Source organism: Alosa pseudoharengus, unplaced genomic scaffold (genome assembly GCF_046254945.1).
Source record: "Alosa pseudoharengus isolate Yale_2024_CS ecotype anadromous, Long Island Sound unplaced genomic scaffold, YU_APseudo_1.1 YU_APseudo_1.1_scf_14, whole genome shotgun sequence".
Lineage (NCBI taxonomy): Eukaryota > Metazoa > Chordata > Actinopteri > Clupeiformes > Clupeidae > Alosa > Alosa pseudoharengus.
The window spans coordinates 35697153-35710015 of record NW_027468609.1 but is presented as its reverse complement, the minus strand read 5'-3'; the positions used below and the strand labels follow the sequence as shown (position 1 = coordinate 35710015).

Genomic DNA, 12863 nt, shown 5'->3' with positions numbered 1-12863 from the left:
CCTTTCACACAATGCAATCTCGCCGCTAGATGCCTTTTGTTTAAGCGTGCCCCCGCGGGCCTGGGGTTTGTGTGCGCGCTGTCATGCAAAATGCTCTCCCCTAATATTTGCTCTTAGAGGAGGAGAGGGGAGCCGCCACCGCCACCGCCACCGCCACCGCTGCTGCTGGTACTGCTACTGCTGCTACCACTCTACCACTGCCACAGGTCTCCCAGCTGTAGCCAAGCAGCTCTGTGTGAGGTTTTCACTCACATTGTGTGTGTGTGTGTGTGTGTGTGTGTGTGTGTGTGTGTGTGTGTGTGTGTGTGTGTGTGTGTGTGTGTGTGTGTGAGTGTCTTTGTGTTAAAATGTAGATGGGCGTGGGAGTTGGTGGGTGGTGTGGGTATGTGTGTGTGTGTGTGTGTGAGTGTGTGTGTGTGTGTGTGTGTGTGCGTGTGTGTGCGTGCGTATGTGCATGTGTATTGGGTTGTTTGAGAGAGATTATGTGTGTTTGTGTGTGTGTGAGCGAGAGGGATGGCATGTGGATTTGCGTGTGTGGCTGAAGAGATTCCCATTAGACAGCAGGTTTTTCATCTGCGAGGCAATAAGAGGATAAGTGTCCTAAGTAAGAGAGAGCGCCGGTGCTATCTGCCACCTCTTCAGCCAGCTCATCACCTTGAGCCCTTGCTTTGACTAGAGGGGGCTTTCACTGAGCAAACACAGACCCCCCTCTAAGATCCCCGTCCTAAGGACTCTTCACAATAATCTGGGGATTACTTGTCCTAATTAAAACCTGGGCAAACGTGGCCCCTCACACACACACACATACACACACACACACACAGGCCCAGAGAAGGCGGGAGAACAAACAAGAAGACAAGAAGTTACACACACACACACACACACACACACACACACATCGCACGCACACCCACACAGAGCTGGTTCTGGCTCTGTTAACCCAGCACTTCTCTCAGATGATCTCAGTGCAGCATTAACGGCCGAGTTGGGAGGCTCGCTGGGAAATGTCGGCGGCGGGTGGAATGCGGGCATGGGTGTGTGTGTGTGAGGGGGGGGGGGTCTGAGTGCAGTCACAGGGGAAAGTTTTAGCATAAAAACGCGCACAGCTGGGTCACCAGCACTGCGGCCCACCCCACCCCAGCCCCCGTGATTAAGAAGCCCACAGTACACACACACACACACACACACACACACACACACACACACACACACACTGTCTCACTCACACACATCCCATCTTACCCTCTTTTCTCCGATCAGGCCTCCCTTGCCCTCGCTTTCATAAACTCAAGCACCCCTCACTTCAAACCAGGCTGGTATTACTGTTTGTTTTGGTTGAGGGGGGGGCCAGGCCCCGGGCCCTGGGGCCACGGAGGGTCAAAGGTAATTACGCGGCGGTCCCCAGAGCTCGGCCGATCCGGCCGGCTCCTCAGCTGCCACGGCTGGGATCCCGGCGCTCTGATCCGTGCCCTTTGCCAGCGTTTGTTTAGTGTTTAGTGTTTGGACTGGGCTTTGGCCTGGTATGCGTATGGTAAACAGCTGGGATTTAATATGAGAGCCTCTTCGCTTGGCTTCTTCTTTTTCTTCTTCTTCATCATCGTCCTCTTCTTCTCCTGGCTTCTTCTTGTTGTGTTTGTTCTCCCTGCTTTATTAACTCTCTCTTGTGCACGCTGTCATCTTCTGCTGTTCATTGTCTTGCGTCTTGCACCTCAGCCCCCCCTGACAACACTGATAATCCATCTCAGAGTGGGCTCACGGATTTACCCCCCCCCCACCACACACACACACACACACACACACACACACACACACACAGACACACACACAATATTACAACCCCCAGTGTCGTAAACCTACAGCTGACCTGCATTTTTTATTGTGAGCCAACTCTCACACAGGCAAAGCTAATGTTACAGCTATGACAAGATAATAGCCCACTATTTTATTCTGATTTAACATTTGCTAGCACAGCAGCAGTGTCTAAGAGCTAACAAGCTAATGCACTGGTGTTTTGCTCCAAAGTTAATCTATCTGGACCACAACCTCATCATCATTTTCATGAGTTTCCATCATCAGCAGGACAGTAGGCAGCACTCAGGTAACAGACGAGTGACACAAGCCCTTCAGGGACCAGACGTCACTACCGTGGCCAGTGGCCGCAGACCCGTAACAGGCAGCTCTGCGGTTTGGTTTACTCCTCTGCCCCCTGCGCTCCCTCTCTCTCTCCCTCTCTCTCTCTCTCGCTCCCTCTCTCTCTCCCTCTCTCCCTCTCTCTCTCTTGCTCCCTCTCTCTCTCTCTCTCTCTCTCTCTCCCTCTCTCTCTCTCCCTCTCTCTCTCGCTCTCTCTCTCTCTCTCTCTCTCTCTCTCTCCGGCCCAGCAGCCCTTCATCATCTCCTGTATTTACCCTTCTCTGCGATGAGCTCAGACTCCCCCGCTGGGTCTGAGCGAGCGCCGGCGTCTGCGAGGCTTCACCCAAACGAGCTCGGAAAGGCGCAGCTGGGCCTGCCCGGTTATTAAAGAGCATAAGTGTTTCAGCGCGACGAGCAGGGCCTGCCAGCAAGAGCGCCTGTGTGTGTGTGTGTGTGTGTGTGTGTGTGTGTGTGTGTGTGTGTGTGTGTGTGTGTTGTGTGTGTGTGTGTGTGTGTGTGTGTGTGTGTGTGTGTGTGTTTGAGTGCGTGTGAATGTGCATGCGTAGAATGTTCACCCAATGAATGAGCAGCGCAAAGTGTATGTGTATGGGGGCGATTCGGCTGTATCCTGCATGCAGGTCTGGTGGAGCGGCTCATGTTTTCAGTGGAGGTGGTTATGGTGTGTGTGTGTGTGTGTGTGTGTGTGTGTGTGTGTGTGTGTGTGTGTGTGTGTGTGTGTGTGTGTGTGTGTGTGTGTGTGTGTGTGTGTGTGTGTGTGTGTGTGTGTGTGTGTGTGTGTGTGTGTGTGTGTGTGTGTGTGTGTGTGTGTGTGTGTGTGTGTGTGTGTGTGTGTGTGGGTGGGTGGGTGTGTGTGGGTATGTATATGTGTGTGTGTTGTGGGGTAGAGGGGTGATCTGATAAGAAGCAGAGCACCCACACTAATAAAAAAAAGTTTCTCAGAGAGTACAAAGAGCTCGGCACCATACTCTCATATGAGATCTATAAGAGTCAATATTCCATGAGCCAGCTGGAAGGTGAACCCAGGGCTTACATGTGGAGGAGGAGCTTGTGGACGGCAGTGTAAGGTAAATGTATCGAAATCGACTACATTTAGAATGATAAACCATTAACATTCCCAAGTGTCACCAGTTATAGCCGAAGGTTTTTTTTATTTATTAAATGAACGAGATGTTTCCCGATGAACCGTAGCCAAACAGTTTCTGTTAAACTCATAGCGTTCTCAGCAGTGTTTGGTTTGCTTTGGCATATCAGGCAAACATCACTGACTGTCTGCTGGCCTCCTCTCTGCTCCCCCACCCCTTGTATTATCCATCTTTCTTTCCTCCCTCTCTCTCTCTCTCTCTCTCCCTCTCTCTCTCTCTCTCCCTGAGTAAACTGTAACCTGAAAGGCACAGCCGTCCACAGGAAGAGCAGCTGTCCAAACACAGCGCCTGTGTACCTGCTGCAGCCCTCTTTTTTCTCTCTCTCTTTTCTCTCTCTTTTCTTTTTTCTGTCTCTCTCTCTCTGTCCATCTCTTTATCTCATTCTCACATCTTTCCTGTCTTTCTCTATTTCCAGTGATAGCTCTTTGCCCGAGCCTTTCTCTCGACAAAAGGAACATCGCCCTTTAGTTTACAGAGGGATTTAAAAGCGGCTGGCCAGAGCAGGAGAGAAGGAGGGAACAGGGTGCTCTCCACATCTCTACACCATCCATGAACTCCCTTTCTTTTATCTGTGTACACTCAGTCACTTTATTCTCTCTCTCCCTCTCTCCCTCTCTCTACAGTATATATGAAATATATATCTGTCTCTCTCTCTCTCTCTCTCTCCTTCTGTGTAGTGTACCTGCTGGCTTTAATTAGAAAAACAAAGTGTTAGCCTTTATGGCCTCATTAGCATGCTAATGTGCTAAGAACCAGGAGGTTATTTAGCTCCTTGACTGTGCTCTGGGGACCAGGGCAAACACACGCTACTGTCAGGCTCCATTTGTCCCCCAGCTACTGGCTGTGCATGCGGACAAGCAAAGTCAGAAGTTTCCTTTCCCATTCACAGAGTAAAAATCTGCTGTGGAAGCATACTAACTCATCAACTGCAATTGAAATGTGTTTTAATGTCATTCTCACTTTGAGAAAAGGATGTTTATGGTGGTACATTGTTGGTCGCATATGTGTACAACATGCAGTCCATTCACAGTTTGGATTTTCCACTCTGTTTCCCATTCAGTCTTAATCAATGAGTGCTTATCCTCAATTAAGACACCAATGCTAATAAAGTTAACTTATGCTTTTGCGAGGGTGGATGTGGCTTGTGTCAATGCCTCTTTGATAACCCAGAACAGTGCTTCAATGAGACATGTGTACTGTGTGTGTGTGTGTGTGTGTGTATGTGTACTGTGTGTGCGTGTGTGTGTGTGTGTGTGTGTGTCTTTGATAATCAAAATGATTCGTATAAACCACACTACATTTTCCGTGGATCTCTGTCCACAGTGGAGTTCAACTCGTTTGAAGCTGCCCTGTTTAATGACACCCTTCACCTCTTTGTAGTGCCGCATGTGTGCACTCGTTTATGTAGAAGTGGAAGGAGCGGTCGGAAAAAATCTCCCTCTCCTCCTCCTCCTCTTCCTCCTCCTGACCCCCCCCCCCTCTCCCTCCTTCAGTTGGATCCTACTGTAGGCCTGGCAGTCCATGACAGCATCAAAGACACATTCAAAAGAGTGGGCTGAGGGGGGGGGTGAGGTGGAATATAATTACCGGCAAAATCACGTACAGCGGCGCGGCCCTGGACACACATCTGTGTGTCAAATGTGTTTTTGCAAACATCAGCACCGGGGAGATAAGACGGGGATAGCCAGAGCAGTGCGCTGCCAAAAGGCGGCCACCGCAGCCACATGTCCGGTCCTATCGCTTGGGCTAATGGATCACAGTGATTAGGGGGTGGCTGAGTAAGGTGGCATGGTACACATCCACACATGGCATGTCACTGGTTACTGCAGGTCAGCTTTTATTGGTCTTAAGTCAAAGTTATGACATATTTAGCCCATCATATTTAGCCCTGTGTCATCATATTTATCTGTGTGTTGTGTGTTTTTTCCTCCTTTGAAGTGTCTAAGCAGTCTTGGCTTTTGGTTTTCACTGGAGGGTTGACAAAGTCTTTGGTAGAAAAAGAACAAATAAATGAAAGAAGAAATAGAAGGGAGAATGGAGTAGAAGTGAGAGAATAAACAGAGAGAAAAGAAAAAAATGGAGTGATTGCCAAAGAAACCTAGAGGTAGAAAAGAGAGGGTGAAAGAGGGAGCGAAAGTCTCTTGCTAGCACAGAGAACATGGAGATGAAAAGCCACAAAGAGATCAATGATCTCAGAGGGGAGTCTCTTAGGAACATCCATCCCTGGGGATTACAGCCCAGCTCTTCCCAAAGCGTGGGGTTTCGGGGCAGGGAACAGGGAGGGGGGAGGGAGGGATGGATGGAGGGGGTTGTTGGGGAGGGGGGGTGTACAGGCTTCTGCCGGGTTACTGCTGCACTGAGTCAATATTGATGTTGCCCCATTAGGCAACTTTGGTGGCTCCAAACAAGGGGATAAATAGCGGGAGGCAAACAAACAAACAGACAGAGCCGAGCACACAAACGACACACAGGGTGGTTCTCACAGGCCGCAGGCTCCTCTCTTGACTCGTGCGCCGGAGGTTGTAGCCTCTCGTCTCGACGCACCAGGGGTTTCCTTCTGGAGCACAGTCACACAGTAGCAGTGGAGGAGGCTCTTCCCTGGGAGACATGCTAGCTGCCATATTGGCTCTGCCATGAGGGGACTTAGTGGGATAGTTTCCTGTTTCAGCGCTTTGGCATTCGCATTGTCCCAGAGAGATGGAGAGTGTCCCTCAGAAACCAGCAGGTCAGGCTTCACTAGTTCACTAGTTCTGAGAAGATTCCTTCATGCTAGGACTCCAAAGGGACTTAGCCACAGTGATTAGCTTAATCTACATTGCAATGCATACACACACACACACACACACACACACACACACACACACACACACACACACACACACACAGAGACACCCCAAAGCAGTCTAAAAGACCCAACTACTGGAACCCCCAACTCCGTCTCCAAGGGTTTCATGTGGGAATAAAATGCCAATCACCCACATCCACCTCACCCATCTCCTTTTCCCATGATTCATGGGGACAGGCTAGTATTTCGGTAGAGTCCCCCGAACAGTGGCAGAGGTGGCAGTGAGCCGGAGCGCTGTGTTGCTACGGTGAGGGCGTCACGCGTGGGTGTGCGGCACAGATCCCGTGGCGGACGGACCGCGGGGGCCCCCGGCGACGGAGGCGATAAAAAGGCCGGATTAAGAGGAACTGGACAATGGAGGGGACAGGAAGATCCCTCTTGGGACCTGAGGAATTACAGGCCGTGGCATAATGCAAGGTGACAGCGAGAGGAAGTGGCGGAGTGATGTCTTATGAGATTAGCTCGCTTTCCTCCCCAAAGAGCAGCGGAGAGAATAGCTTAAAAGCGGCACACAAACACATGACAGGTCTCATCCGGATGGGAGGGTTTTAAGGCGTTTTGTCGGCGAGCGAAGCTGGTATTACACATCGATGCACAAGGGCTGTGCTAAGAGAGACCTTTCAGCTTTGCGGCCTAATCTCTTTCTCCTTTTCACACGGAGCCCCTTTTTTTTATCCTCTCCTGTCTTTCACTTCCTCATGCGCTCTTCCTCTCTCCCCTGCACCCATCTCTGTCTCTGTCACTATCTCTCCTCCTACCCCCTGAGATGCTCATCCTTTCTCTCCCTCCCTCTCCCTTTCTCTTTTTCCCTCTTTCAATTTGTTTTTCTCCCTCCCTCCCTCCCTCCCTCCCCCTCTCTGTTCTCTTCCTCTCACCCCTCTGGCTCGCTGCAGGCCCAGAGGTGCTGTGAAACACACCGTCATATTGAGCGACTTATTAAAAAGCCCCTCGCAAAAGTCATTACCATACCAACGAGCTGCCAGGGGGCACACCTCGGCGCTTGTGTAATACGTGCCGGCGCCGTTCGTCAGCTGTGCCCCATCCGCAGCTTCAATATTCATGAACGGCTTTTATCAGCGGGCGAGGTGGCACCGCTCTGCCATTCTGGGTCCTGACAATGCCCTCGGAAGCGGGCGTGATTAGAGGAGATTTCTCCAGTGTTCCACTAAAGCGGTTGTGATTGTCGATGGCTGCAGCAGGGAGGAGATGTTACACGGTGCTTCAGCGTTGCCCTGTGGTGGTTATCAGTCCCACGGTGCCAGGCTTTAATCACGTTTGGGCACGATTGTTCTGCGTGACCTCATTTTGCAGTCAAAGACAACATAAAAATCTGCGTTCCACCGCTTGTATTCCCAGTTTTTCCTCATTTTCCTCATTTTTGTTTTCTTGATTTGTGTCGCTTGTCGTCCGATCACCCTCCTAAACGCGCTCTGCCCCTCTCTCTCTCCCCTCTCTCCCTCTCTTTCCCCTCCAGGTTATTTGCCACCAAATGCAGCGGCTGCTTGGAGAAGATTGCGCCCACGGAGTTTGTGATGCGGGCGATGGAGAGCGTCTACCACCTGGGCTGCTTCTGCTGCTGCGTGTGCGAGCGCCAGCTCTGCAAGGGCGACGAGTTTGTCCTCAAGGAGGGACAGCTGCTCTGCAAGAGCGACTACGAGCGCGAGAAGGAGCTGCTCAACTCGGTCAGCCCCGAGAACTCCGACTCAGGTAAGGGGAGAAGAATGGGGATTTCACAATGACATGAAGGATTTGTCATAAACATCTGGTACCTTATGCCCCTTTTTGGTCAACAGAGCCCCCAACAAACACACACTCACACACACACACACACACACACACACACACACACACACACACGCACACGCACACGCACACACACACACACACACACACACACACACACACTTGCATGAACACATAGGCCTAAGAGGAATGAGTTCGTACAGCTGTTTCTACAGTATATAGGCCTCAACAGGAGCCTCTTAAGATGCTGATATATAAGCATTAGGGTCTCTGGAAGCGATTAAATAGATGTATTGCGATGATTGGCAGACATGCTGCGGCGAAGGTATGCTTTTTTACTATCTCCTATCATGGGCCGAACTCTTAACAAATAATATGGCATGCCGCCAGACCATAATGGCTAACTGCTTTGGATTAGATCACAGTCAGAAAATGATAAAAAAAGATGATGAGATAACTGTTTTTGCCTTAAAACTACCAATGCGTGCTGCAGAGACCCAAAGTAACTTGGGTTCACTCTCAGGCGTTAGTTGCCGCATGAGTCTCATTATCTTTGATCATAGCAAAGTAAAAATATGTCGTATTTTAACTGAGTACATAACAATGTTTTGTAGGGTCCTCGTAGAGGAATATAAATGACACTAATGTTTGATGCATTACTTGATTATTCCCCTGGATGGTAAAAGGGTGCCCAAATGATATATCTACAGTATGTTTTCCTGTTCAGAGTTCTGAGTGACTCTTTGACAATTACTCATTAGCAAACTCACATGTCATGTAGTGGACAAATGGCTCTATCTACAATGAAGAGAGGTCTCTGAGGGAAAGATGAACATTTTTAGTGTACATTTTTCCTCATGGGGGGCAGGTGGTGCTAGCAAGTTCAGTTTTTTTAGGGGGAAAGTTTTCTTCTTGCATTTTCATTGCTATTTCAAAAGGCTATTAAGACTCCCTGACATAATGTAGTGTTTTTTTATTATTTTAGTTATACAGAGGAAAATATGTTAAATTCTTTGTTGGGGACCTCCCATAAGAGCCAAATCTCTCACTATCCCATGAAGGTTCTCATACCCACCAACCTAGCCTCACTATTATAACACAACAGGGTCTACTAAACCCATCATACTGATACTTACCAATACTTAACAACATCAACAACAAAGATATTTTCATGTTGCTAAAAGCTCCAATGTGGTTGAGTTGGCTATAAAAACTATCACACCTACTGCATCTCCATTGGTCTTATGTGTTTGCCAACCTTGTTCTCACTAATAACAATTAACAATTGGAATCGATATGTGGAACCTGAAGTTGCCCATCTCCAATCCAGCGATTGGCCGTATTTGCCAGTACTGTCTGTTGAATGCCTGATGAATTACAGTTTACAGTTTTAAGGAATGGTTTGACACAAACACTGGTTGGTTGCTTCTTAAGAGTAGACCCATACCTGCAATTATGTCACTAGAGCCAACTAAGTTTGGAGAAAAGTTAAAGGAGTTCCATGTATGATTGCGTTTCAGACAAAAGTGAGGATGAAGACTTAGACGTGAAGCCAGAGAAGGGCACGGGAGGCCAGGGCAAGGGCAGTGACGATGGTAAAGACCCCCGCAGACCCAAGAGACCCCGCACCATCCTCACCACCCAACAGAGACGTGCCTTCAAAGCCTCATTCGAGGTCTCTTCCAAACCTTGCCGAAAGGTAAGAACGCAGCCAAGTTTTCTCACTCCGACTTCAAAATGTAATCAAATGGTTATACACACTATAACCATTACATTAATTACATTATCATAACCACATTGCTGGCTGTAGATTTGCCATTAGATGTTATCAAATTACAGCAGGGTATCAGGGAAATCTCCTTGCATAACCTCTGAGTACAACATATTTCCAATACCATACCACCATGATGCTCAGAGAGAGACCTTGTCCTATGAGCCTACTGTAAGTGTGTGTGAGACTTATGGTGTTCACGTTTCTGCTAGGTAAGAGAGACCCTGGCGGCTGAGACAGGCCTGAGTGTGCGAGTGGTCCAGGTGTGGTTCCAGAACCAAAGAGCCAAGGTGAGCAGAACCACCAGAGCCTTCACCATCAGCCCTTTGAAAATATACAGCAGCAGTACTATGTGTTCTGTGTTGTACTTGTACGCCCTGTGAAACTTGTTATTGCTGTCTCATGGATGTCCTCATCTTTCTCCAGATGAAGAAGTTGGCACGCAGACAGCAGCAGCAGCAAGAACAGCAGAACTCCCAGAGACTCGGTCAAGGTGTGTGTGTGTGTGTGTGTGTGTGTGTGTGTGTGTGTGTGTGTGTGTGTGTGTGTGTGTGTGTGTGTGTGAACTACATCTGCAGCAAACTCTCTCTCTCCCCCTTTCTCCCCCTCTCCCATTCTCCCTCTGTGTTTTGTTTAAAACAGTTGTCAGACAACAGTTCATCTGTCTCACCACAAGTCACCCACAAAACTACTGCAAAATCATCTCATTCTTCAAAAACTCACAGACTTTTGGCATTCTTGCCTAGCTCAAAATAAACCCATTAGACACCTGGAGCTGTGTCCAGGATGCAAATCAACTAAGACATGAGAAGACGTTGTATTCTCTACTCCTTGTCTGACCAGTCGGTCTCTTCCCCCCAGAAGTGATCTCTGGCCGTATGGAGGGCCTAATGAGCTCGTATACACCACTGGGTCCCCCCCAGCAACAGCAGCTGGTCGCCATGGAGCCCAACGGCTACAGCACTGACCCCTTCCAACAAGGCCTCACCCCACCACAGATGCCTGGAGATCATATGAACCCATATGGTGAGCAGAACTACAACACGTATTACGGTATTAGTAAAGTATTAAACTATTTATATATTACACACACACATACACACACACACAACGACATTTACATGTTTCCATATGGTTATCTAGCCTGGTTAAAACCAGACTCATTCACTTCATGAATAGAGTCTGGGCACTTGGGAAACATTTCCATCACTAGCATGGTGATGGGTGTAGACTTTGCGTTAACTCTAAAATTATTGGGCCAGCCTTATCAACAACATTGATCAGGGATTTCTAACGATACTTCTTACTTCGCCTAAACTTTACAAACTGACAATAAACAGTATCAGCAGTCAGGAAACAACGTATGTAGGTCTACCTTTGCTGTAAATAAATTTACACATTCTTCAGACTGCAATTTGTGATGGTTGTGATGGTTACTACCCTTTACCACAGCCACTTTTGATTTTGAAACTGTAGTGTCATCCCCTCTCATTGCTGATTGGCCTGATCTTTTTGGGGTCTGATGGAAATGTTAGTCAATTATGGTATTCCAGATGAATATCTCCCTGAAAAGAGATCTACATGTAGGTGGGCATGGCCAGGCTATCTGTAACTAGCGCCCAAATCCAACACCATATGTATCTCATTTTTTCCACCCAAGGTTTTAATATAATGATACTGAAACTTAGAGACAAACACACAGACACACACATACAAGCACACACACACACACACAAGCTTCCCTCTCTCACACACCCCCAAACAGTTTACTTGTCTATACATCCATCTTTGCCTGAGGTTTGTTGTTTGGGCTGGGAATCATCAGTTTCATGATTCATGAGCGGTTTCCTTGCCGCCCCGGCCACAAAGCCAACCCACTGGCCCTTCCGCCTCCCGTGGCAACGGGAAACCAATAAAGTGCCGGGGCTTATTAAAAATGTATGCGCCATCAAACTGTCCTGGGCACTGATGTAACAGTGTCATTTAGATCAGCGCAAGCCAATAAAGCAAGCATGACACCCAAGAGAGAGCTCCCATCAACCTCGCAATTAAGCATGCTGTCACTCCAGAAGGATTAAAGCCCCCCCCCCAATAAACATGACACACACGCACACACACACACACACACACACACATACACACACACACACACGCACACACACACAGAGACACTCACTCACACATTCACATTTAGCAGCTGAATGCACCACAGCACTGAACGCACCCTACCCAGGGTGCCCATTGTTATGTCTCTGTGATTTTCTTTTATTGCATCTTTGAAGAGCTGAAATATTGATTTGTGTGACAATGGTTGATAATTAGAGAGCTGCACATTTCACCACAGAGACAGACATGCTGCCTCCGTTTTGCTGATGGCTGCATATAAACATTATTGTTTCTTTTAAAAATGGAATTTGTTGGCTCCTCTGACATTGGGCACATGGGCGCTCTCTAGCTTTAGTCATGTTTGTTTATTTGCTGTTGTCTTGTTTGTTTTGGGGAGAAATGTAAACAAATGTTGTTTTGTGCTCTTTTTTCTTTGCAGGGACTGACTCTGTGTTCCATGACATCGACAGCGACACATCCCTCACCAGCCTGAGCGACTGCTTCCTGGCTGCCTCCGAGGCTGGCTCCCTGCAGTCCCGTGTGGGAAACCCCATCGATCGCCTCTACTCCATGCAGAGCTCCTACTTTGCCTCCTGAAGCCAAACACTATGTTCATCTCTAAAAGCCAACAAAGCAACCAAACAAACAAGCAAGCAACCAACCAAACAACCATCCAAAACTGACAACTATGAACACGAGCCTCTGCTTTCACAAAGCTGCCAGCGTAAATCAGATCGCACTGTGGTCTGGGCCTCTGACTTCCGCGGGCTCGCCAATTAGAGTGAAGAGGAAACGGACAGACTGGAAGACAACACAGGCCATGTGCTTTCTTCTCCTGCCTATGGATGGGGTATGGTGGCTAATGCAGTTGAAAGCGACACTCGCCTGGTCTGCAAACTGTCGCCACGGACAAAAAAAGGATAATGAACGATTTCCCCTTTCTGTGTTATTCAGATAGGAAAAATAAATAATAACTTGCTTGTCAGTCGGTCAGAAAAAAAACTGATTTGTTTTGAGAATGTGGACCAGAGTGACTAGGTCGACATTTTTAAGAAGTCAACAAATTCAGCTTTAAATTGTGGACTGTGATCATTCTTTTGTTTGT

General features: G+C 48.2%; 1 protein-coding gene across 4 annotated transcripts in view; it reads left to right on the top strand.

Annotated features, from left to right (window-relative positions):
• lmx1ba (LIM homeobox transcription factor 1, beta a) overlaps positions 1-12355 on the top strand; it is a 47150-nt gene extending 34795 nt beyond the window's left edge. For 3 of the 4 annotated variants that reach the window (XM_076283371.1, XM_076283370.1, XM_076283368.1), the window contains 6 exons: positions 7613-7845; positions 9402-9580; positions 9865-9942; positions 10079-10145; positions 10514-10678; positions 12198-12355. In XM_076283371.1, the coding sequence (XP_076139486.1) occupies positions 7613-7845; positions 9402-9580; positions 9865-9942; positions 10079-10145; positions 10514-10678; positions 12198-12355 (880 nt within the window). Of the gene's footprint in view, positions 1-7612; positions 7846-9401; positions 9581-9864; positions 9943-10078; positions 10152-10495; positions 10679-12197 lie in introns of all 4 variants that reach the window. The other variant, XM_076283369.1, reaches the window with a different exon arrangement.
• The last annotated feature ends 508 nt before the right edge of the window (positions 12356-12863 follow it).